Here is a 23299-nt window from a genome sequence, read left to right on the forward strand (position 1 = left end):
GTTCTATTTTAAGTTCTTTAAAAAATGATGCACTGAAATCACAGACCCATACTCTATAAATTTAGAAGAAAAACAACATATGAATTACCAAATGTTTTATGCAACTAGCAAATGCACATTTACCCAAAAGGAGGTAAACTAATTTAAATACCAAAAAGCATATTTTGGTGGCTTCATCCAGGCCCTCCAGAGGATCAAGCTTGTTCTGCTCTAAATCAACAGGACCAACAACAGGCTGCTCCACATCTTGATCTTGCTCCCTTTCTTCCAGCTCAGTATCCTCCTGTTCAGCCAGGGAACTGATATCTTGCTTTGAGGAATACAGCATTATTGACAAAATCTACACAGAAAAAAGGTAGCATGTGGTGTGACAGCTGTAGGTATTATTGGTTCATTTGCAATCATGATCTTAGAGGAACATTATCAGACCTGGGCACTACTTAATACATGCTATTTTACAAAGAAGCACACCTAAAAAAAATGAAAAAGCAACCCCAAAACACGAAACAAAACTATTTCCCACTTCACTAATGAGTTACACCTTCCATGCTGCTGCAAAGACAACTTCAGTGATTAGCTAACAGTGCAAAGAAAGTTGAGAAAGCAATCATTTAACCATTTCAGTACATCACAGGTATGAAGATTCCTAGACAAAAACAGAGCAAAGGTGACTAACACCAAAATGCCAGTGATGCCCCTACACACCCTTCTCCTTTGAAAACAGCCCTTTGGCTTCATCATAATCCTAAAAGTGAATTAACACAACTCCAGCCTAAGATAAAACACAACTTAACAGTTGAATCACATTTATCTTTCAGCAGTTAACAACCACTGTGAAAGAATATCTCCATGTGTGCATTGATCTCCCCACCTCCACTGCAGCAAAACCTTGTGCAAGTCATGCTTTCCCTTGAGATTATTTTCTAAATTGAAGAATGGAATTTTCAAGAACAGTCTAAATAAAATCCATATAACAATCTGAGCAGGTGAGTAATGTGTCATCCTGCACACTTTTTTCCAAATAAAATCAGATTAGTGAAAACCAGCTCCTGCTTTAAAGAATTTAGTCTATTATCTACATGATTATGATGGGCAGGAGGCAGATTCAGAGATACAGTTAAGTGAACATTTGTTTAGAGACTAATTAGAGATAATCTTGAGTCCCCAGGAGGGCAGTGCACTGCCATAACCTTTCATGCCACTGTGTGAAGCCTGACTTTAAACAAAATGTCACTTTTCTTACCTCCAAGTCTCGGAGAAGCCAAGTCTTACTGAAGCCAGTTCCTTTGCTGCACTTCTTCACTAGAAGTTTGAGCAATCCAGACTGAAGAAAGGCAGACTGGATCTCCTTAAAGCCATGAATCTGCACACATACACAAACACACAAATAAGTAACTAAAAAAGAAACAATGCACAGTGCTTGCAAGGCTTTGTCACACAGCCTTGGGCGAATTTCCTGCCCAGATGAACTACACTGGGAATCTTTTTCTTTCATTTCCTAAAAAAAAACAACTCCACTTCAAATCCCTTAAGGGGGATCATCTATGACATGCACAGAATAGTAACTGAGTATCTGTTTCTATCTGACAATCAAAAAAAAGAGAAAAATCTCCTCTTCAAATACTCCAGGAGTGAGCTTCACTCCATGAAAATCTTATCTCTAGCAATTTCTTCCTGAGCTCTCCTGAATGGCTGGCCCCCACAGAGGAGAAGCAAAACAACTTCCAGCTCAGCCTCACAAAAGCTATTTGAAGGCCAGCAACCTTTTCAATCCCCTAGAGACTGGGAATAAAGAGATCCAGCTGTGATAGAAATGCCCTTGTAGTAATTCCCCAGTGTGCTCAGTCAATACCCAAGTTCCTGTAGCACAGGGTAGAACATGGATTTTTATTTCTCTATCATATTCTGTGTCAGGTACCTTCAGAGTTCTGTAAAGCCCCTTCAGAGCGAGTGACAAGACCCAAGTTGTTTCCACTGCCTCAGCATAGCTGCTGTCCATGCTGGTCTGCAGGAGGTGGGTGGAGATGAGGACAAAGTGCTGCAGGTACTGTCTCAGCTGGGTCTGGCAATCACTGCCTTCTTGCCCACATTTCTGAATCAACTGATAGTCTTTCACTACAGGAGAGGAAAAAAAAAAAACAAAAAAAAAAACCAATTCACTTGGTTAGCATGAAAATGTTGTAGAGTCATCTCTCAGTAGATATGAGTAGGCTGAGAATTGAGACATCCTTACATCAATTATGTTCTAATGAAGGTCTTGTGCAAAAATTATCTCGGATTTCCTGAACAGTCAAGAAAGTATTTCATTTTTCAGTACAAGTTAAAAAATTCCCAAGTCACTTTTGGCAACAGGACACACTTGCACATTAGCAGTACAGCACACAAAGCTTGCACATGTTGCATTTTACAATTAAAATGGAGAAAATTTTGACCTGCCATTGAGATGATGAAATAAATATTGCTGGTCTTACTGCTTAAAATGTCAACAGTTAAAAAAGAAGAGCTTTTCTATTCAAATCTTCCTCCAATATCAAAATGTGGTTTAATCTGTTGACTTTTTCAAATGCCTCTTACACAATTTCAGTAGTCAAATCTTAGGACAACCTTTGCTTTATTAACTTCACAATATTCAGGTCATACAAAGAGAAAAGCCCATGCTCCTAAAAACCCAACTGATTTGTTATGTATTAAATGCTTCACTTGATCTCAAATTTTAGAGCTATCCAAACTTTTTTTAAATTAGCAATTGTTCTAAAACACTGAGCACAGGTTTGTAAAGAATAAGACACAAGCACTACACGAATCTTGAAAAAGAAACAACTGCTTCATCTTCATCAAAAGCCTATTGCTGAGATTTCTCAATTAACAGAATGGTCTCAACAGTTTTCTAAATTCTTTTCAGAATAAAGATAATTGAAATAATTACTGCAGAAGCTTCACAATTTGGCAGTGACCTGCAAGCAGAATTTGGTAACCTATGAGCAGAAAGTCAGGCAACTTAGCAATAATGGAAGTCAAACCCTGCAGACCTGCACAGTGGTCTTAGTTAACATTTGCTTTTGGGTACGTGTAACAAACTGTAAGGAAATACTCTGTGATTCTCTGATAAAGCAAAAATGTCACAGAACCTGTTTTTCTCTTTCGGGTTTTGATGTCTACAACCACCGCCCTGTTTTTCTCAGTGAAGTGCTTCAGGATGATCACATTATGAGGCTCGTTAGCATTGTCCATGTACACAGAACGAGTGCCCATACACAGCACCTGAAACAGCAGCACAACTTCACTTAGCATTTGGAATACTTATTTACAAATACACAGCCACGTCTTATATTGGTTACATTTGCTTATTCTTGCTATTGTATTTTTTAGCTGAAGCACTGCTTGATGCCTGGTATTTGCTGATCTTTAGGAAATGGAAGTTTGAGTCTATAAAAGAAATGTCTACAACAACCAACTTAATGCTGCACAGGCAATGTATCAGTTATGAACATCAAGATGGAGAATGGATTGCTTTGCTTGTACAAAAGTCCTTTTAGATACTGAAACAAATGAAGCTGGTTTGCTTGTAGCAGTTATAAGTAGCATCCAAAGAAATGCCAGGCAAAATCAACCCATTATTCTTCATTACATCAACATTAATTGTACGCAAGTGGAAAAATGTGAACTCTGACGCACACCAGGTTTTGAGAGTTTATAAAGGCTGTCCCCAACTGATGGAATCCATAGTATTTAGAAAGAGATACCTAAAAGCTTTAACCAGTTTTGTTTCCTTTAGGACTGACAGGCGACTTACCTCAGGAAAGCCAACCAGCACCAACAAAGTGAAGATGTTGGTGTGCTTTAGCTGGAAGGGCAGCTGCTTAATGCAGTGGTCAGTGAAAGCAGCAATCACATGGTGCCACTGAGCAGAGGAGTTCAGAGACCGAAGGATGTCTGCCATGGAGCTCGCCCAGTCCAGACCTACACGACTGCAAAGCAAGAGCAGGCTGCTTTAGGAGGGCTGACTGCACACTTACCTGAAGCTATTCTTCCTCAAAACAGCATATCACTGGTAATCTGTCACAGCTGCAGCTTTCAAATTATTACACAACTGTTTTTCCAAATACTTGAAGATTTCATGCCAGCTGACACATGAATTCTGCTTTCTTTTCCATAGAGCAGAAATACTATTCTGTTTTCTGAGAGGTTCTACAGTCCCAAAATCAAAGTGTGCCTGAACATTGTCACTGTTAACTCTGAATTTTAGTTTAGAACTTGGGAGTTTCTGTTTGCATGGCAGCAAGAGGTTTATTTCCCTTGTACATGACCACCTGCTCACTCTATGAATCACACAAATAACCTACAGGGACTGGTCTCTTAAACTAAAGTTAGTTTTTGAGAAAATATTTTCCCTCAGCTTATGCTCTGGATATTCTGCCTTTAAATTTCATATGCTTTTCTATTTGTTTATGAACCCTCACCGTAAAACACAGCTACAACAGAAAATAACAGGCATGACATTAATCTCAGAATGCTTGAGAGCTTTCTCAGGATCTCCAAAATCTGTCCCTCCCAGCTGTTTCCAGTGCATTTTTACTACAAAAAACCTCTCTCTCAAATACTCTTATATAGAAGGGCCAGATCGAGAACTAGGCACTGCTGATAGTTACGTGACACACCCTCCTCCTTTCCCAAGTTACACAAGAGTTGTAACAATGTGAAAGAATTATTGTCACACAAAAAATAAAGGACTGTATTTTTGGTTTTCCTCGTAGTTTCCAAACCACACTTCTTCCTCCATGACATGCTGTGTAGGTAGACACAGGAAACTGGGCCACTCTACAGCAGCCAGCCTTCTTCTGGAAGGAAATTAGGATTCCCACTGCAACAAAGGCTTCAGATGCTAAGCCCCTTCCAGAGGTACAGGTTTAATTACCTTTCTATTAAAAAGCCTCTATGCACGAGGCACATATGAAAGAAAATTACTGTTCAGCAGAGATTAACTAATTGGGCTAAGGTAAGAAGCACCTGTCTAAACACACAGCTCCCAGACTGAACAGAAGGTGAGTCGTCTTCCACCCTTCTGGCACTGTAGATCCATCTCCTGGTACAAACAAATTATGTTTGGCTGAAAGGATTTTAGTCACAGCAGCATCCACTTCTGCAGGCATAAGCCTGAGGATTAACTGGCCCAGAAGTCCCAAGGTTAAATGATAAGTTTCATTCAGGTGGCCAGCATTTGAGATTACAACATGAAACATCAGTGGAAGTATTTGTTCCAGGTTGATCAGAGACATTGTTGAGCCCTGTGAAGGGAGAAAAATCTCAGTGAGGCAGGGAAAGAAAACAGAAGTTTTAGCCACAGTCAACACGTGCAAAAGCTTCTGTTCTAAAGGTCTTTGAAATGGGACAGAAGGAATGAGAAACTACATTCCTGCTTTGGTTACTGGCCTATTGGTGTGACCTGACATGTGAAGCTGAACTGAAGATTTAAACTCTGCTAAACAGTTAAGACACTACTTCACAGATACATTAAAATTCTCTTCCCTGTCCCCCCACCCTGGAACAAGCCCTTGCATTCCTTAGTGATGTCAATGTCTGAAGACATTCTAATTCACATTTCATAACACGCAAGTAACATGGGCCCATATCCCACATTTAATTCCTGTGAATTTCATTCATGTTATTTGTGCACCTAGAAAACTACCCAGATGGAAGTAAAAGCAACTAACTGATTTGAAAGGTGGTAACATAGCTGCCAGCAACCCCAAAATCCTCTTCTGAGAGCATTCAGCAAAAACTTGTTCCTGGCTAGGTATTAAAACCTTCTCTGTTGGTTTTTGGGTTGAATCCTCTGACAGGGAGTCACCTGCTTTGTAAATAAAAACAAAATAAGAAAATCCCCTAAGTGACATTAAAAATAAAAGAAATAAGAGATAGCTTAATTTTTATAATCCAAATCTGAAAATAAATAGAAATTATAAAAATAATTATTACCATTTGAAAATAAAGTCTTTATAAAAGTGTATGGAAACAGAAGGTAAAGAATTTCATACTAACTAGTAAAAACATATAAAGAGCAGTGGTACAGACAGATCCATCTAACTATCAAAATTCTTACACTCTGTCTTTAACAGGATAATACACTTTCTGGTTCCAAGTGCATCAGAACACACAAGTGTCGTGTTAGACCAACAGGGACTATAATCTCCATACATGGATAAATACTTGTGGAAATCTACTCTGATTTCCTGACTCCTTTAAACAGACTACAAGGCATTTGTTCAAAGCAACGTCTGGCAGGTTTTCACAAAACAGACACAGACATTTGAAAATATGCAGAACTGGATTAGGAATAAAAAGGACAGCTGTTTGTTTGCAGATGAGTGGATATTTCTGCGACAGGGAAAATGAGAAATTATTTTTTACCTGTTACAGGACCATTCCCATCCACAGACAAGTCTGACTCTTGTCTCACAACAGCTTTCTTTGCAGAGACATCTTTGATTTCAATTTCTTGTTTCCCTACTTTATCTTCTGCAGGAGACTGGATTTCTTTGTGAGTATCTCCTTTCCCCTAAAAATATAACAGAAGTATGAAAAGATTAAAACAATATGTAATACCTGCAGGCACAAGCATGGAAAGAATTCAGTCATCTGCACTTGACAAACATTTTTCTTTGAGTATTAAAACCTACCAAAGAATTTCTTGATATGTCTTAAGCTTCCACACAAATTATGTTCTTTTATTTTGCTCATATCTCCCTGTGTAAAATTACTAAGCTATAATAGTTTTAAACACTGTATAAAACTGTAGGAAACTCGTACTCCTACTCAACAGTGCTAACAACCAAGGGAAATGACAGCCCTTTCACAAAGAACAAGACATGCCCCTCTCCTGCAACACTTTCGTGAATCAGTTCAGAACAAGAAGCTTTTGATCAGCCAGATCTAATGAAAAAAACAACTGTCCCCTTGTCCCCCAGTTTTTGCCTACAAATGAAATCTTTACTACCCTTTATTTCAGTCCCACATTCAGAATAGGCTGTTTAAGCATCTGAAGATGTTTAATATCAGATCACACATCTGATACCAGGAGTTCTGGAAATAACATGTACTTACACTACGATGCACCAGAGAGCCTGTGCTGTGTTTCTCATCTCTTCCCTTCCCTGCTCTATCACCAGGGTGACTTTTTGGAGCACTGTCCGTGGGAGGACTGCCTGAAACAGTGTCATTCTCTGAGAAGGACTCATCTTCTGGTAACATGCAGAGGAGAGCTAAATTTTTCAGTCCTGGGAGCAAAAAAGTTATGAGAGTTATTTAGCTGTTGAGTGGCGAGACAGACAAAAAGCAGAACTGAAACACTTTAAAAGAGAGCTGCAAATTTCTTACACACTTCTTTTGAACATTAACTCAATCAAAAACATGTTTTCCATCAAGCTCACATAATTATATAGTTCCATTAAATACTAGTGATGGACAGATGGTGACATCTTCCACCTCAAGGATGCCATTGGAGTAGAGGTCTTAATTTAAGAAAGCAGTAGAGTATAAATTATGAATAGCAAATGACATTTGTCTTATTTTCAATCTTCTGACTACTTGCACAATAGAACTGTATATTGTAAACAGATGAATTACTGAACATGTGTGAATATTTGGTGGGAGTGGTACTTCAGATGTATTAGAGCTGCTCACAAAAACTACCAGTGAATTTATTCGAATTTTAGTTTAGAACTTTTGATACATTCAAAAGAGGTCCCTACTGTATAACCCTATTTTCTGTTGTAGGTCTTTGTTCACAGAAACCCCCATTTGCAGACAAATGAACACCACTGACAGAAATTTATACCACAAACATGGTTAAAAATCTCTTCCCAAGAGATGCAGAACAAAAGATTTTTCCACCAAGTTATTTGCTGTCCTTCAGCTGTCAGTGATACATTACTAAAAGAACATGAAGCTGTATTGACTGATCCCTTTACAACAGCTAAGATGGAAAAAAAAACAGCCAAAGACTTGCCAAGTTGTGTCCAATGTTTATGTAAGCATAAAATTAGTTTTCTCAAGCACTCTATTTTCCATGTTACAATGACCCTGAAAGACACTTGTTCTACATTTGCTTTCTACATAAACAGTTATTCTCAGTGAAGTACACAGTAGTTTCCCCTTTCCTTTGGAAACTTGTAACCACGGACATTTCTGACACTTGTAGAAAGCATTGTTCAGAGCAGGAGGAGCTGACTCACCTTTTCCATGCTGTGCTTTCATCAAGCAGTCCCCAATGAGCTGAATGCACTGATGCTGCAGAACTCTGGCATGACTGAGGACCTGAGGATCCAGTTTCTCTCCTTCTACTTCCTCCCCATTTGCCAGATCTGCACTGTAGAGAGTCAAGGCAGCAAAGAGCAGCCAGGAGTAATTGTGGACGTAGGGCTGGATGAGGCGCTGCCGGTCGCTGATCCGGATGGTCACCATGGGATACACTGTGATGCTGTGGGTGGGGAGGTGGCTGCAAGGAGAAGGGACATCAGTTAGGATTGCAACTGGTTTTTTTTCCTAACCAACACAGTGGGTCAACACAAAACACCTTCACAGGAAACCGCTGAGAACCCAACACATTCCAGAGGTTCAAACTGTGGACATGGTTTTTATGACCTCTGGTGTCAAACACTGACAACTGCTGTTTTCCACAGCAGGGATTGTCTCTTCTGTCCTGCCATACAGGACTGGTAACTTCCTCTGCAGCTTCTCTAGCCACATCCAGAAAACAATTGCTACCAAATGACTTCAGAAATTGAGGAAGGTTTCAAAATATTTTTGCCAAACTGATCCTATCTTTGTTTCCCCAAAGGAGACCAAGGAGATGTTCTGGTGTCAGACACAGCTTTATAGGAAGTACCATGAGAATGGCTGATTGTATTTAGCTACTAAATATTGTCTTTTTGCCACATGGGGAAGGAGAAGCAAATCCCATTTTTAATACCTGTCAGAGTATTTCTTTGCATGATAGCACCCATAGCAAAGGTCAAAGTCATCACAAACATTGCAGTTCATTCTCCGACCTATGATAACTCCTTGGCAGTGATCACAGGCATATTCCATGTTTACCATTTCATGGTCATCCTCATGTCCTTCAGGTTTAACTCCACCTGTAAAGAAAGATTTCCCTGTAAATCTGTTTTACATAGGACCCTTCCTAATTTCAAGTTCACATTCTTACTAGGGAAAGAACAGTTAAACATTTCCAAAGAACCCAGGAGAAAAGTGTTTAACTTCATTTTGTGTATAATTTACTAGATACTGTTTTGGCTTCAAATCCAGGGTTTTGGGGGGTTATGTAAAGGCTCTTACCAAGAAAACAAGTTTTACACAGATCCATGTCATTGCACTGCAGACAGCGGTAGCGATGCCACGGTGCAATTTCATCACAGCCATCACAGGATATGTCCACGTTCAACAGGTCACAGTAACGAGCAACAAACATGTGCATCTACAGCAACAAATCAACACAATTTACTTGAGTAGTATTATTATTATTTTCTGACTTTGAGAAAGCTTCAGACAGGAAGCAGAACATTTCCCCCGCCAAAAATTAATGGGGATCTTTTAATTATTTTAAGACTCTTGAAAGTCTACAGAGATCCAACTACTAATAAAAATTATAAACCAGACTCCTTTCTCCCCTTTAGGCTTTTAAAGACCTCTTATTCACCCCCTCTGCAGATAAATATACAAACATGAGGTCACCTTTCTCTGCTTCTCTGGGTCAGCTTGAGCTATCTTTTCATACCAGGTCTCAAACATTACATCCTGACATTCATCCATCCATTCACAGTTTTGCTTGTAGTCTGCAATTTCATCTTCTTCACTCCACTGACTAAAAGAAAAACAAGCTTAAAATGAAGTTTGAATGCTGTCAGGCTTCCCTTTAATAAAGCTTTACTTTTTAACAAAGAACCAAATGCTATAACAGGCTAATAAAAACAGAATTGTGAGAGATCCCATCCACTTGCTTAATAAATGACCACACAGACACCTGCTTCTTGCTTTTGTGACATGTTCTTAAAAACATATGGGGACCATAATGCAAAAATCAGGAAAATTTACTCTTAGAAAAGAGCTTTTTGGAATGCTGGCAGACCAGATCAGACGAGATGTTTTAAGATTTTTTTTTTGGCCTTCACATTTGCTCACATGCAAGTACAACTACTATAAAATTGCCATAGGAAGGTGTTAAAAATATTTGACATTCATCAAAGCAAGAAACAGTATTATATACCCCCTGCTACACTGCAAAACAAGCAAAGTGTTCCAGTAGTAAAATTCCAATAGTTTCTGTACCAGCAAAAAAAATTTAAATACTTCAGTTAAGCCCTTGGATACCGAGCAGAATTATGCCATACTTGTTAAGAGAACCCTTACTGCTTGTTACCTTTCTGGGTAAAATGGAACCAGTATTTAGTAGCATGTGAAAGCTGCATCCTTCCTGACTCACCAAATGACACTGTCATGAATACTGATGTTCTCCTGTGAGGTTGTCATGAGGAGATGTGGCAGCTGGATCTCAACAAAGAAGGAAAGATCACTGGGCTCCCAGCTCATATCCAGGAGGTGGAGGAGAGCTGTCTGCACACAGGATAAGGCAGGAAGCAACGACCTAAATGAAAACAAAAGACATTAAAACATGACAACTCTGAAGCTGACCTAAAGTTGACAGACCTAGAGTTGAAACTGTGTGTGGGGAGGAAGGATAGAAAAACCCCTACACACTGATTTTCAGGCTTTACTATGCATTAAAGTAACTCTGTGGCAGGCACTCATGATTATCAAAGTGTTCATTTGCACAACTTACACAAGTACAGACTATGGAATTCAAAATAAAGACAGCTTTCCTGCTGTTGCCTGAGCATTAGCAAGAGGGTTTGTCTCTACAGTACAGCATTTTCTTGGTATTTGCAGGAATTTATTCTGTTTGAAACCTTTTTGACATTTTCACTTGAAACTGAACAAAGGACTTGAAAGTTATTCTCAGAGAGACTGATATTACAGTCATAAAATTCTCATTTATCTATGACACCTGGCTATAAATCCTCCAAATTCTAAGCAGAATGTTGCCAAAACATGAGTTGTAACATTTAAGCATGGCTGCAGAATTTGCCATGCTTCTTGAGGCATTACCCTTGCCCAAGTATTCCAAAACAAATTTGCTATTTCTTTATTTTACTGCTAAGCTTCAGAGACACACTGCAGAATTGTAACTATAAAATGCAGTAAGTCAAGTTTTTAACCACTGGTAAGTTTTTGTGCTTTCCTTTATTCCTCTAGCAATAGAAAGATAACTTGGCATTTTTGATCACAAGATCAAGGCTCCCCATTTAGTTAACAGAATGTATAGATAAAATTAATTAACACTTTAAATGACAAATAACAAATTACAAGGGAAGAGGTATAGAGAAATGAAAAAAAAAAAATCATCACATAAACAAAGGGAGCAATGTACAGTACCTGTCATTAATTGCACTAAATCCCTTCACAGAATTGACCAGGAACAAAACAAGCTGATAGTAGGACTCTCGAATCTCTTTGTGCAGCTCAGCACCACAGCCTTCCAAGTTTCCAAAGTAGCTGCATATTAAAGAGTCAGTTTAGTAGCCTAGAATTCACTGTGGTATTTTATGTAGCATGATTTGTGCAAATTTTACAAACAGGCCCTTTTAAACCCCTCTCCACAAGTGGGAAGCATGTTAGTTTTATTTAAAAATGCAGTCTAGAAGTTTCAAACAAAAATGAAAGAGGCCTGTACCAGGAATCAGAAGTGAAGAAACTAAGCAGGCAGAGAATATTCTCACAGCACTAAGAAGAGAACATTCCTTTAAATTAAAAAGTTGCCTTACGAAAATCTAATTAAGATCTTAAAGGAAATTAGTGCATTGCAAGATGACCACAGAAAGCTCCTGAGTGAGAAGCCAAGTGACAAAGTTCTGACAGCACTGGCCATACACAACACAGAAATCAGACCTAAACATGTTCATGGCATGAACAGCTGGGCAACCAAGTCCCACTTGGTTGTTTTTTTAATCAAGTATACAAGCTATGCCTACTAGCCTGAAAACTAAATCTCAAGTCATATTTTTATTATCCGTATGGATTAAAAAGCAGAAATTTTGACTCTTGTCACTATACCTGCCTGAAGGAACACAAGAACTAAGACAGTAAATCATATGGGTGGGATTTGCCTAAATAATTACTTACTTTGTAAAATCTTTCTGACAGGCTAGAAGTTCTAGAAGAAAAAGTACACAGGGTGGGTGGAAGCAGTGTGGCTGCCCAAGTGAGTCCAGGCACTGACGGATGGTCTTGAGCACTTCCATAATACTCTGCCCTTGGGATTTTCTCAAAGCAAGAACCTTTAAAACACTGAAAGCAAAAAATATCAGTGAAATCTTCAGAAGTGTGCTTAAAACAACACAATTTAAAAAACAATTCAAGAAGTGCCTGACTCGTTAAACACTTGCTTTGTATCTGAATTTCCAGCTGTATTTCAGTGTATTAGCTGGAGTGAGTAATAAAGCTTTGAACAGAATCCAGCTCTTCCTTCACCACTCCACATTCTAGAGCTCAAAACAGACAAGCTGAGAATTGGAAATCTCTCTTGACTTGCATTTTCACAATACCAGGTAATTTAAGGAGAGATGTAACTCGTCTCAATTTGGTACCAAGGATTGGTAATAGTGATACACCATGTCTTCACACATAAAAAGCAAAACACCTCTGCAAACACATCTGAGGAAGCAAGACAATAACTTGCCAAGTGACTGTTTTTTACACTGTGTTCTATGTGATAGAAGCAAATGAAATAGGAATCTCTGAGTCCCTACATCCTTGTGAATAACTGAAGTTTGATACATAAATCTGACAACTGCTTATATACAGAATATTCTGCCGTATTATCTTGCTGCTAAAATAGTTTATTCCACCTGAAGAGGTGTGAAGACAAGCTTCTGTGTATGATAACTGACAACATTTTCAATTTGCTTACCTTTCATGTGAAAGTGATTGATCTTTAATAAAGTCTAATATGTTCTTCAAAAGAGGGTATTTTTCCTTCACAGTAGGCACAGCTCTTGGCTCTTCCATTGACCTGAACGACAGCAGCCTCAGTCTGCCACGGCCCAGCTGAGACCGCCGTGTCGGAGTGGAAGGAGGTGATGACACATCTTCCTGCTGTGGGACTGTATTTTCAACAGGTTTACTGTGAAATGCAGATGCAGCTTCTGCTTGGTGGAGGTCTGGAATTTGTTTAACTTTCAGATCAGACTGTGATGTTTGATGCTCTTCTTTTGAAACAGGGGGAATTCCTGAACTGAATGACACTGGCTGCACTGCCTGGAAGTCCATGTCCATAGCTGATCCTTGTCTTTGGCATTTATCACTCACATACTGCTGGGGATCATCCATGTCTTGGGCTTCCAAATTCTCTGAGGCAGAATCTTTCGTCTTTGCTCTTACAGGCAAAAAATTCAGCAACAAAAGGCTCTTCTGCACACAGAGTTTTGCTGCAGCATAAAAATTGGAAGAGTTAAAATCAAGGCGACAGAACAACAACTTTGCTGTCTTATGCTTAGGAAGAAAATGATTTATCTTATTTCTCCTCAGTCGAGACAGCTAGAAAACACAGTTTTTCTTGTTCTATTGATCATGATGCTACCAGTTGCTTAAGTTCAGATTTCCAAATGCTAAATCTGAATAATCACACTGAACCATATGAAGTACAAAGTAGTCAGTGAGAACAAATTTTGTTCTAATAACAATCAGCTATTCTAACACCAGTAAAAGGTGGCAAGAAGGACCTACAAAGAGATGAATATAAGTTCAGAACCAGGTGACATAAGTGAAAGGTCACTCCCTGCAGAATTTTCTTACTGTTTTCAGTAACAAAAGCAAAGAATAGCAGAACACAACCCCAGATAATTAATCTAATGTACACTAGGTTATCTCCTGAGGCATGACAAAGTAACCCCAGTGACTAACTTACCTTTCACAGCAAAGATAACATCTCCAGGTTTACAAGGCAATGCTTTCCTAAGATACCTGGAATGCTCAAACATACAAGGTAACACTCACCGAGAGTTTCTGGGTTCACCTCACTTGCTTCTGTGTTCTGCTTCTCCTCAGCATCATTTCCCCTCCCCATCAGGGATTTCTGCTTCATTTCCAGCTGTAGACAGGACGTTAATATTGTTAAAATATGATTCTCTCTGTGTATCTATACAGCAAGGCAGGATGAAGACTGCAATGATTGAAAGGAATTTCATCTCAGGAATAGATGACAGCAGATACTATTCCCAACTGCACAGCAAACCACCCAGGAGCCTAAAGGAGCAGCACCTGAACTGTCAGAGCAGTAACAGCCTCACCCCGAGCTGCTCGAGCCTTGCAGGCTGAGACCATTCCCTGTCTTGTGATTTGATGTGCATCAGTCCTCCAAGGAAAAGAAGGCTTCTCATTTACCCTCAGCACTCAGGAAAGTATATACATCTAATTGTGAGATAAAGTCCTCCAAAAACATGTCACCCCACTAGCAAGCTCTGTCAGATGCAAACATCACCTGTCATGCAATGGGTAAAGGCATTTACTCATTTTAACATGCATCTGCACCCACTGTAACTCTAGTACATCAACCTGCCAGGAATTCTTAGGCAGAAAGAAGGGGGGAGAAAAATCACAAGACAATGGAATAATGTTTAAGACACACTTCTTTCTATGATATACCTCAAAAAAATCCCTCCAACTGGAATGTAAGAGTCTTTCTAATTGACAACATATGTTCTTGCTAAAACATAACACAAATTTAATTGATTTTCAGTCAAATTCAGTCCTGACTATGCATGATGATACATCTGGGGCTGAGGGAAGGAGAGGAATGTAAGGATGCACTTAAACATTTAAACGTACGTTCTAAGTGAAAATAGTTGATGTAGAATAACTGAAGGAAAAACTCTTCCACCCTACTCCTTAACATTGTAAAGTACTAAAGTAAATTACTTTACTTAGTATTTAGACATTAACAGAGATCCTCCTGAGTGTTCTTACCATCCATATTCTAATGGAATCAGCCAGGGAATATACTTGTGCAAACTCATCACTCAAAGGCACCTTGCCTCCACTGTTGACTGGAAATGAGAGAAAGAAGAGAGTCCTTTTTATTTTCAGTTCCATTTTTATACAGCTACTTAACTAAAATTATGCTACAGCCTTCCCTTCATCTCTTAGTCAATACTTGGAATTATACCTGTAAGAAAAATAGAGAATAAACCTGTCAACTTTCATACGTCCTAAATACATGAACTGCACCTTGACTGATTTTATTCACAAAGTTAATTTACCAATATCTTTCTCATCTCTTCCCAAAATTGATGCCTGAAGCCATGGAAAATAAAATCCTTCCTATGCATGCAACAGCACTGATGCAAACTTATCAGAAAAACCAACAAATGGTTAGTAGTAACTTAAAGCTCTATAGATGTATTTGTTTCCTCTCCTGTTATACAATACGAATTTCTGGAATTTCCAAGTCTCCAATTTGTAAAAATTAAAAACCTGACAAATCAGTTTCTACTCAAACTGCCCTAACAATGATTATGGAGAAAAAGACATTCTTGTTCAGTCTTTCCTCTTCCATTTTCCCATTCTATCTTTTTCTCCTGTATTCTTTTCAGCATCCCTTCTCCAACTTCCCATAGTTCAGGTGAACAGGGGTCCTGAAATCACTCTGCCCCAGCATGACCAGCAGATGAAGATATTGACAGAACAGTGGGATGGATTTCTTAAGCACTTATTTATATTTGTCCAGTTTTCAATGTCAGTCAGAAAATTAGCCCAATTGTCAGACATAGACAAAATGACTAAAGGAGGTAACCACATTAGTCATCAAGTCAGTCTTTGTATCAGTCATTTTTACTCATAACTTCACAGCTCAAAAATAGCTCAACCATCCTATAAAAATGTAAAATGTTTAATGTCAAAATTACGACAAAAAGCAAAAACCTAAGTAACATCTTGTTATCCAATACTTCAAACATATCAATAAACTTAATAAAAGGATACTGTCAGTCAAAAAGTTGTTCATTTTATCTACTGAAAAATAAATAAATTGTAATACAATGGCCAGTAAGTTAAAAGCAAAACATTATCTTCTGTTGGAAAAAAAAAATAAAAATTCAAATATATATTCTGAGGATGGCAGGGTTGATTTCCACAGAATGGTATTTTGGGAGGTAATTCACACCTCCTCCAACCCCAACAGTTAATAACAGAAGTGGTAGCTGGCTTTTCAGAAAAGGTACAATGTAGAAAATTATCCAAGAACCTCTAATAACTGGAGCCATACTGTTCTGAATTAAAGCCCCAGAGGACATCACTACTCTCTTTAGGTATAGCTCTATAGAATTTAGTAGCTTCTGATGGTTATTAATATTTTGCCAGTGCTCTGAAGACAAATATATATTAATAAAAAATAAACACTCTAGAGAGAAAGCTTACCTAGTCTACCTAAATGATACTTTACTGCAGAATACCTTCTTTAAATTGCCCCACTAAACTGATTTTTAAATGTTATAAACTCAGCTGTAAGAGAGTCTTTTACAAACTGTAAGTCTTCATTATTAAGATAATCTAATAATATTAGAGTTACCATATTTTTGAAGCTTCTCAAATAAATCTGGAGTGAGATACACCAAAGCAGCAAATGTTGAGTTCACAGCTTGATCAACAGTAGGACCAGCAACTATATCTGTCTTTGGGGTCTGTTTTTTACATGCCTGTGTAAGTCCTTTGAAAAGTTCAGATTTTTGCCCACTGAAGTCCTGGGCAGGATCTGATTTTGCAAAGTCGATAAGAAAGTTACGGCAGACGTGGTGGGGAGAGCTCCGAGCCTGCAGAGAAGGGCACAACACAGGAACTTCAACACTGGCTGAGAAAAAAAACACAGCAATGAGCTGCAACCAGAAGTCAACTTGCACTTTACCCACTTACAGCTGAGCAAACTGAACGACAAAAGACATCCCTGCACAAGGTGGGGAGAGAATCAGATGATCTTTGAAGGTCTCTCCAAATCATTTTATGATTCCATGAAAAGGAACAAAGCTAACAAAGGGCACAGAACAACAGTTTCTCTCCTCCTTGGTATTTGAATCCAACAGCACAAAGGACAAATTAAGCACAGCAGCACGTGCTTAAGGGCATTGCAACTCCATGAAGCCAAATGAAGCTGTGTGGTGCACGTGGACCCCACGCAAGGGAACACAAGCAGTGGTAAGTACCTCGTTTTTGTCTTGCTGCTTGGTGCTGTTTTGCCTGGTTCCCAGGAGTGCCTCAGGACACATCTGATGCCTGAAGACAGGTTTCCACAGAGGAGAATTAAGGACCGATGCTACTTTCAAAGGAGGCAAATCTGCTTCACTACCTAATTCTGCAAGAAATTCAGAACAGACCCTTCAGTTACTAATAGTTTTCTTCATTTTTACAGATTAATGAAAATAATAAATGTTAAACATTCAGTCAGGAAAAAAACCGACACAAAACAAAAAGCTAATGCAAATAGACTGAACAAATATTTTAATAATGTTTTCTATTTTTCTAGCATGGTACAGAAGACTGATGCACCCTTTCATTAATGGCAGCATTAATATCTTATAGTGACAGTGTTACAATATGGAAGGATTTTAAATTAAACATTTTCGCTGTATTATAACTACAGCAATTTTCTGACTTAAAAGAGTTTAAAAGCTATCTTTCCTATTAAACACCTAACTTGTTACGTGCAAGCATGCTTACATTAAAAAAGGAAGAAAATATTCTCAAACACTTCAATTTGTTCCCTGAATTCACAGGCAAATAGCTAAAATATTTTTCAAGGTAAATATGGACCACCTGATTGGAGCAAGAACTCTTTAGCCTTACTTTATTTCTTCTGAGTGGTGGCTGGATACAGATTTAGGAAGATAAATTTAAAAACAAGAACATTTCTCCCTAACAATGAACTTCTTAAAATTTTTTTTTTAAATTTGTTTCACTTATCTTCAAGGCCCAAATCCTACATGTACTTAACTACTGAAATTAAACAACCTTAATTTGTGACTTCAAATTTCATTCAATACCAAATGCTCACATGAAACTTAGAATTGTTTGTGTCCTAAGCCCTGTAATTTTTTCAGTTTGTTTGCTCCATATTCACACTGCCAGTGTGGGGTGGATGACAGCACCAGGGGACAATTTTAAATGGAGGAAAAGAAAGAATATAGTACTTCATAAATGTAATTTAGCTTAGTACAATTACTTCCATGTGTGCATGTCTTCCATGGACTTGCAACACAGCAAGTCCTCCACGTTCATGTGATTTACTAAAATATGGGTATTGATCTAATATCAATACCCAGCTGTGATGGACAAAAGAATCTTTAACAGTTTAGAGTTAGAAAGTTTATGTTGAATTCAGCACCAGGCAGCTGCGTGGGGTAGTCTCTTAAAATGCACTGCAAAGTCACAAGTGGTTACAGAGACTATTTATTTACAAAAGTTTTGAATATTTACACATTCATAACACCAGCACCTCCCATTCCCTGCTTCCTATGGTAATTAGCTTGAATGGATATTAAACATGCATGGTTTATTTTCTCAGTTGGGTCTGTGGTCTTTTTATGGGGAGGGGTTGTGAAAAGAGGAAGAAAGGCAAGTCTTCCTCACCCTGAACTTTCAACCCCTCCTATAGATGACAATACAAATGATCTCTGGGAGAACTCCAATTTCCTCCCTTCTGACTTTTGAATTGGTTTCGAGATGTAAAAGATTCACAATTGTTTGTGTTTCTTTCGATCTATTTATCAGTTTCTCCTTTTCTCATTGCAATCCCATCTGAGCAAAATAAAAACGACAAGCGATTAGTTATTTAAATCCGAGATAACTATCTCAAATCTGGCTTCTTTTAACTATTTACTCTTAATTATTTCCAGCAAGGCCTATCTATCTATCTGCCTTAATTAATTCCAGCAAATCTATCTTTTAGCTAAAATCCTAACTTTTCTAAAACTAGCGTGTGAGGGAGATACAAAAGGAGCTTCGTTTTCACAGGGATGCCGCAGATGAAGCGCTGCGATGCTGGGTGCACGGGTGCCAGCTGTGCCAGCTGTGCCAGCTGTGCCAGCTGGGGCTGGGAGAGGCACTCACCTCGCAGGGATCTGAGGGCCATGCTCCGGGAAGCCAAGCGCCCCATCAGCCGGGAGACAAGCAGCTGTAAATCCAAGCCCCAAGACACGGCAACGTCTGGGAGGCCGTAAGCAGTGACGGAGAACTTGTAGCCCCACTCATTATTGCTGCTGTCAGAGTGAAAGAGAAACTGCAGCCGTGGGCCAGCCTTAAAGGTCACTTTCTACAGAGCAACAAAACAGTCATTTTGCCAAATGTACACGACAGGAAAATGTTTCAGGGTAATGAATTCCCTTCAGCAACTCTGGGGTTTCAGTATTATGCTCTGGCCATAAGAGATCTAATTTCCCCCACCATGCCAATGAGAAACCCACAGTACTAAGCAGGTAAATGAGTAATTTTATATATGGTTGAGCTTTAAAAGTCAGAGCCACAAAACAGAAGAGCAGCATCCCATTTGAGAACAGAGCACAGCCGCAGGAAGGGCCACACTTGTCTTATGATATAAAAACTTGCAAGGGCAGAGCAAGTTTTACCCATGTATTATTGGCTGTTAAACATGATTATTCCTTTTCACTTTAACTGACTGTTCTTTTGAACAGGAGCAAAGAGGGATTCTTTACTCATTTATTCCTTTGATTTGCAGCATTTCAGACTTACTTTCCCATCTCCTGCCCCCCACCTAAGAAATCTAATAAACACACCCATGCACAAAAGCACACATCCTTTTACATAATAGGTTTCCACAGGGATCATAAGGACTTCCTAAGACTGGATAAATAATTTGGTTCAGAATTTCAAAGGTGCTCACCTTAGGCCATTTCTCAGTGCCAACCTTTGTATCGTAACGAGTTTTTGCCCCTCTGGCATCAGTAAACTCCAGGTAATCATACCTGTGAAAATTGCAATTCATTACTTCCAAATTTACTTTTTAAGTTTTGGGGGGAAATGGTTTTGCTTTTGGATTTCCACAAGTGCTGTATCTAAGTGTACCCTGTCATGTCTTTTTGAACCACACCTTCATGTGACTGCTAAGGAATTTATTTCTTGTTTCAGTGCAGAAGTCCCAGCAAACACAGATCTGCTGTCCTGCAGGACTTTGGAATTGGTAATGGATGCCAAATCTCACACCTAGCAAATGCTTTAACAAAGCAGTAGCCTGATGTGTTACCAAGAGAAACCAAGCCAATAGAAAGAGGGCAAAATAAACACCACGAGCACAAACTGTGGTGGTCACAGCATCATTATACAACAGAACAAGGCCAAAGGAAACAGAATTCATAGGAACAGCATGTCTGTAAAATTTGCCAGGAGAGGTACCTTTCAGCACAAGGTCATTCAAAAAATACACATTGTGTATTGCTCTGGACAACGAAGAAATTGAAATGGCATTTGTGGAGTGCCCATTGAAACATGAATTGCCCCTCTGCAAACAGACACTGCAATTCAACACAGATTAAATTACCTCCTTTCAGTTTCACATTTTTCATCAAATTCCACCTCAAAGTAAGTTGCCCCATGACACAGGAAGACTGAGACCTCATGGCAATTATTTTCATAGTTATGAGGTGATTCCATTGTCCAGGTTCTCAATACTACAGGCTGTTCCTGCTGCCAGCTTTCCATGTCCATCTGTACCACAAAAATGTATTCTTAGATATAAAGGCAATAAAAAAATTAATTACCACACTAGGTTTTTGTGTCTATACTTTTAAGTTGCCAGACATGCATACAAGTGGCATTTAAAAGGCTGCAGCACTGATTTACACTGAAATTAGTTCTGAAGACATCCTTGGTAATCATAACAAGGGAGCACTGCTACAGCAAAACCCACCCAGTCTACTGCAGGAGGAGACTCAGGAGGAGACTGCCTCATCCACAAGTGACTACAAGTCTCCAGTCATGACAAAAAGTCTGGATGACTAATGCAGATTTAAACATCTACACTACAGACATACAGACTTTATTTGCATCACCACAAGCACTGAAGCTAAAAATGTTAAGCATATACTATTTTTAATTTGTTTTCCTCTTTACCCTCACAATCCCCTCCTACCTATCTACCTTCCAGGCTGCTCATTCCAGTTGCACTTTCTGACCACTTTGCCCATCTCCCATATCTATGTTTCTCATTCTTCACTGAACATTTCAATACACATCCCACACTTTTAGAAGCTCTCTAGCTCTTTTCCAATACTCACCAACAGAATCACCTGAGTTTTCTATGCCTTTCTTGCAATTTTGATTTTGTTTCACTATGTTTAACAGTGCTTGTGTCTTTAGTTACCTTATGAGGTTCACTACAAAGGCTTTTCAGTGGTTCTATCAAAGTGCTGAATCCCTGTAGCAGAGTACAGTATGGAATGTCTAAAGTGCAAAAATCCAACAAGAAGATGACCTAGGAGCAAACACAGGTGTCATGAAAATGCCAGACCCACATCCATGCCAGCCAGGAGTAGGATAAAATCCCATGGGTCACTTACCAGCTGACGAGTTGCCATAGCAAAGACAGAGGTACTTATTTTTTCTACTATTTTTTTGCCACTATATTGAGATAAGAGTGACTGCAAAATTGTTCTGATATTTGACAGGAACTGCCCCACATCTAAAGAGAAAAAAAAGAATCCTTAGTAGCTACCTTCAGGACTTGCTCCCACAATCCACTTTATCAAACATTAGGGGCATGGTGATGTGCACAAGGACAAATACAGCAGGAAAGGATCTGCTCCCCCAAGGCTGCAACACCCAACACTTCAGAAGTTTTCTGTAATATTTCTATTGTGGAAACCAGTCATGCTTATCAACCATATCACTGAAAAAATGAGTGATGAGTAATTCCATCAAACACTCCAAGATTGTTTCAACAATCTCCATGTATCCAGTAGTCTCCATAAACTGAAATGCAGCTGAAGTAACAAGTGAGGGTAGAAATTTTTAGTTAGAGACTTACTCCATTTTTAAATGCAAGACAGGAACACAGCAAATTTATTTATATATAAATATCATAAATATAATGCAATTTTACAAAAATTACACCTTTGTTAAGTATTTGGCCCAATTAACTCAACACTGAGCTGCTGCTGAAAAGAAATTTAATGATCTCCACCAGAAAAAGCCCAACAAAACTCCTCAGGAGTACCCAGCTTCTTAACCAAGTTCCTTTCTTCCTGCTATTACAATCCAAGAAAACACACATCACCACCCAGGAGTTTACCAAAGTAAGAGAAGCTAAGAAATTAAAATGTTCAAACGAAAGCCTGCAACAATTTGTTGTTTGGGTTTTTTTTTCAGTATTTGACCCCCAGCACTTACTGAAATGTTTTCTCAAGATTCTCCCAACATAAGATTATCAGTACAGCTAAAACTCCAAGTTGCTTAATATGCTTACTAATTACTTCCTGGAGAGATTAAAAATGCTATGACAGTTCTGAGTATGCCTCAGGCAACCTTTGGTGACCCCTAATCATACTGTAATTTCCAAAATCACATTTTAAAGTCCTGTATTGAACCATATTTAATTCTGTATTCAATCCCAGCACTTACAGTTTTTAAGTATTTCTACTGCAAGATCCTTGGCTGAATTATCAGAGCTTTTAAGCTGCAGATAGCACCAGGAAAGGAGGCTGCCCTGAACAGACCAGAATAAGGAAGACAAGACTGTGCCACTCTCTTGCTGTGCAACATCCAGCATCATCATTTCACACTGAAAAATAAGGAGCATTCATGAATGTAATGGAGGCTCTTCTGCTGCAGCATGACACACAGTATGCACCAAGTAAACTGGGATGGACACAACCATCCCACTCACTCCAGAAAAAGATGAAATGCAAATGACAAGCAGCATGTAACACCATGTAGCAAGTGATGCATTTTGTTTTGATATATCACAATTTTAAATAGGAACAGCTACATATGAGTCACTCGATGTTCTCAGCACAGTTTCTTTGCATATGTAAATAACCCTCCTCCATTTCCACCTCCCTCATGCCCAGTCCTCTCCTCTCAAAATGGAATGATTCTTTCTGTATCCCAGTGTTTCTCCATAGTCTTTTCAATGCTATGGAAAAACACCACATCTTCCATATTTCATACTGGAAAAATATTATTCATT

The 23299-nt window shown here is 38.8% G+C and overlaps 1 protein-coding gene across 2 annotated transcripts in view; it reads right to left on the bottom strand.

Annotated features, from left to right (window-relative positions):
- ZZEF1 (zinc finger ZZ-type and EF-hand domain containing 1) overlaps window positions 1-23299 on the bottom strand; it is a 56369-nt gene that overhangs the window by 12828 nt on the left and 20242 nt on the right. The window contains exons 19-45 of one of the 2 annotated variants that reach the window (XM_062507222.1): window positions 22732-22891; window positions 21672-21793; window positions 21476-21586; window positions 20654-20820; window positions 20000-20081; window positions 19210-19411; window positions 17307-17455; window positions 16679-16919; window positions 15079-15158; window positions 14110-14203; window positions 13025-13541; window positions 12238-12402; window positions 11491-11610; window positions 10481-10642; window positions 9733-9862; window positions 9337-9475; window positions 8969-9134; window positions 8232-8494; window positions 7102-7274; window positions 6409-6556; window positions 5712-5848; window positions 5008-5285; window positions 3794-3968; window positions 3129-3261; window positions 1919-2115; window positions 1244-1363; window positions 152-340 (exon numbers count right to left, since the gene is read on the bottom strand). In XM_062507222.1, the coding sequence (XP_062363206.1) occupies window positions 152-340; window positions 1244-1363; window positions 1919-2115; window positions 3129-3261; window positions 3794-3968; window positions 5008-5285; window positions 5712-5848; window positions 6409-6556; window positions 7102-7274; window positions 8232-8494; window positions 8969-9134; window positions 9337-9475; window positions 9733-9862; window positions 10481-10642; window positions 11491-11610; window positions 12238-12402; window positions 13025-13541; window positions 14110-14203; window positions 15079-15158; window positions 16679-16919; window positions 17307-17455; window positions 19210-19411; window positions 20000-20081; window positions 20654-20820; window positions 21476-21586; window positions 21672-21793; window positions 22732-22891 (4620 nt within the window). Of the gene's footprint in view, window positions 1-151; window positions 341-1243; window positions 1364-1918; window positions 2116-3128; window positions 3262-3793; window positions 3969-5007; window positions 5286-5711; window positions 5852-6408; window positions 6557-7101; window positions 7275-8231; window positions 8495-8968; window positions 9135-9336; window positions 9476-9732; window positions 9863-10480; window positions 10643-11490; window positions 11611-12237; window positions 12403-13024; window positions 13542-14109; window positions 14204-15078; window positions 15159-16678; window positions 16920-17306; window positions 17456-19209; window positions 19412-19999; window positions 20082-20653; window positions 20821-21475; window positions 21587-21671; window positions 21794-22731; window positions 22892-23299 lie in introns of both variants that reach the window. The other variant, XM_062507221.1, reaches the window with a different exon arrangement.

Source organism: Cinclus cinclus, chromosome 22, assembly GCF_963662255.1.
Source record: "Cinclus cinclus chromosome 22, bCinCin1.1, whole genome shotgun sequence".
NCBI classification, from domain to species: Eukaryota; Metazoa; Chordata; class Aves; order Passeriformes; family Cinclidae; genus Cinclus; species Cinclus cinclus.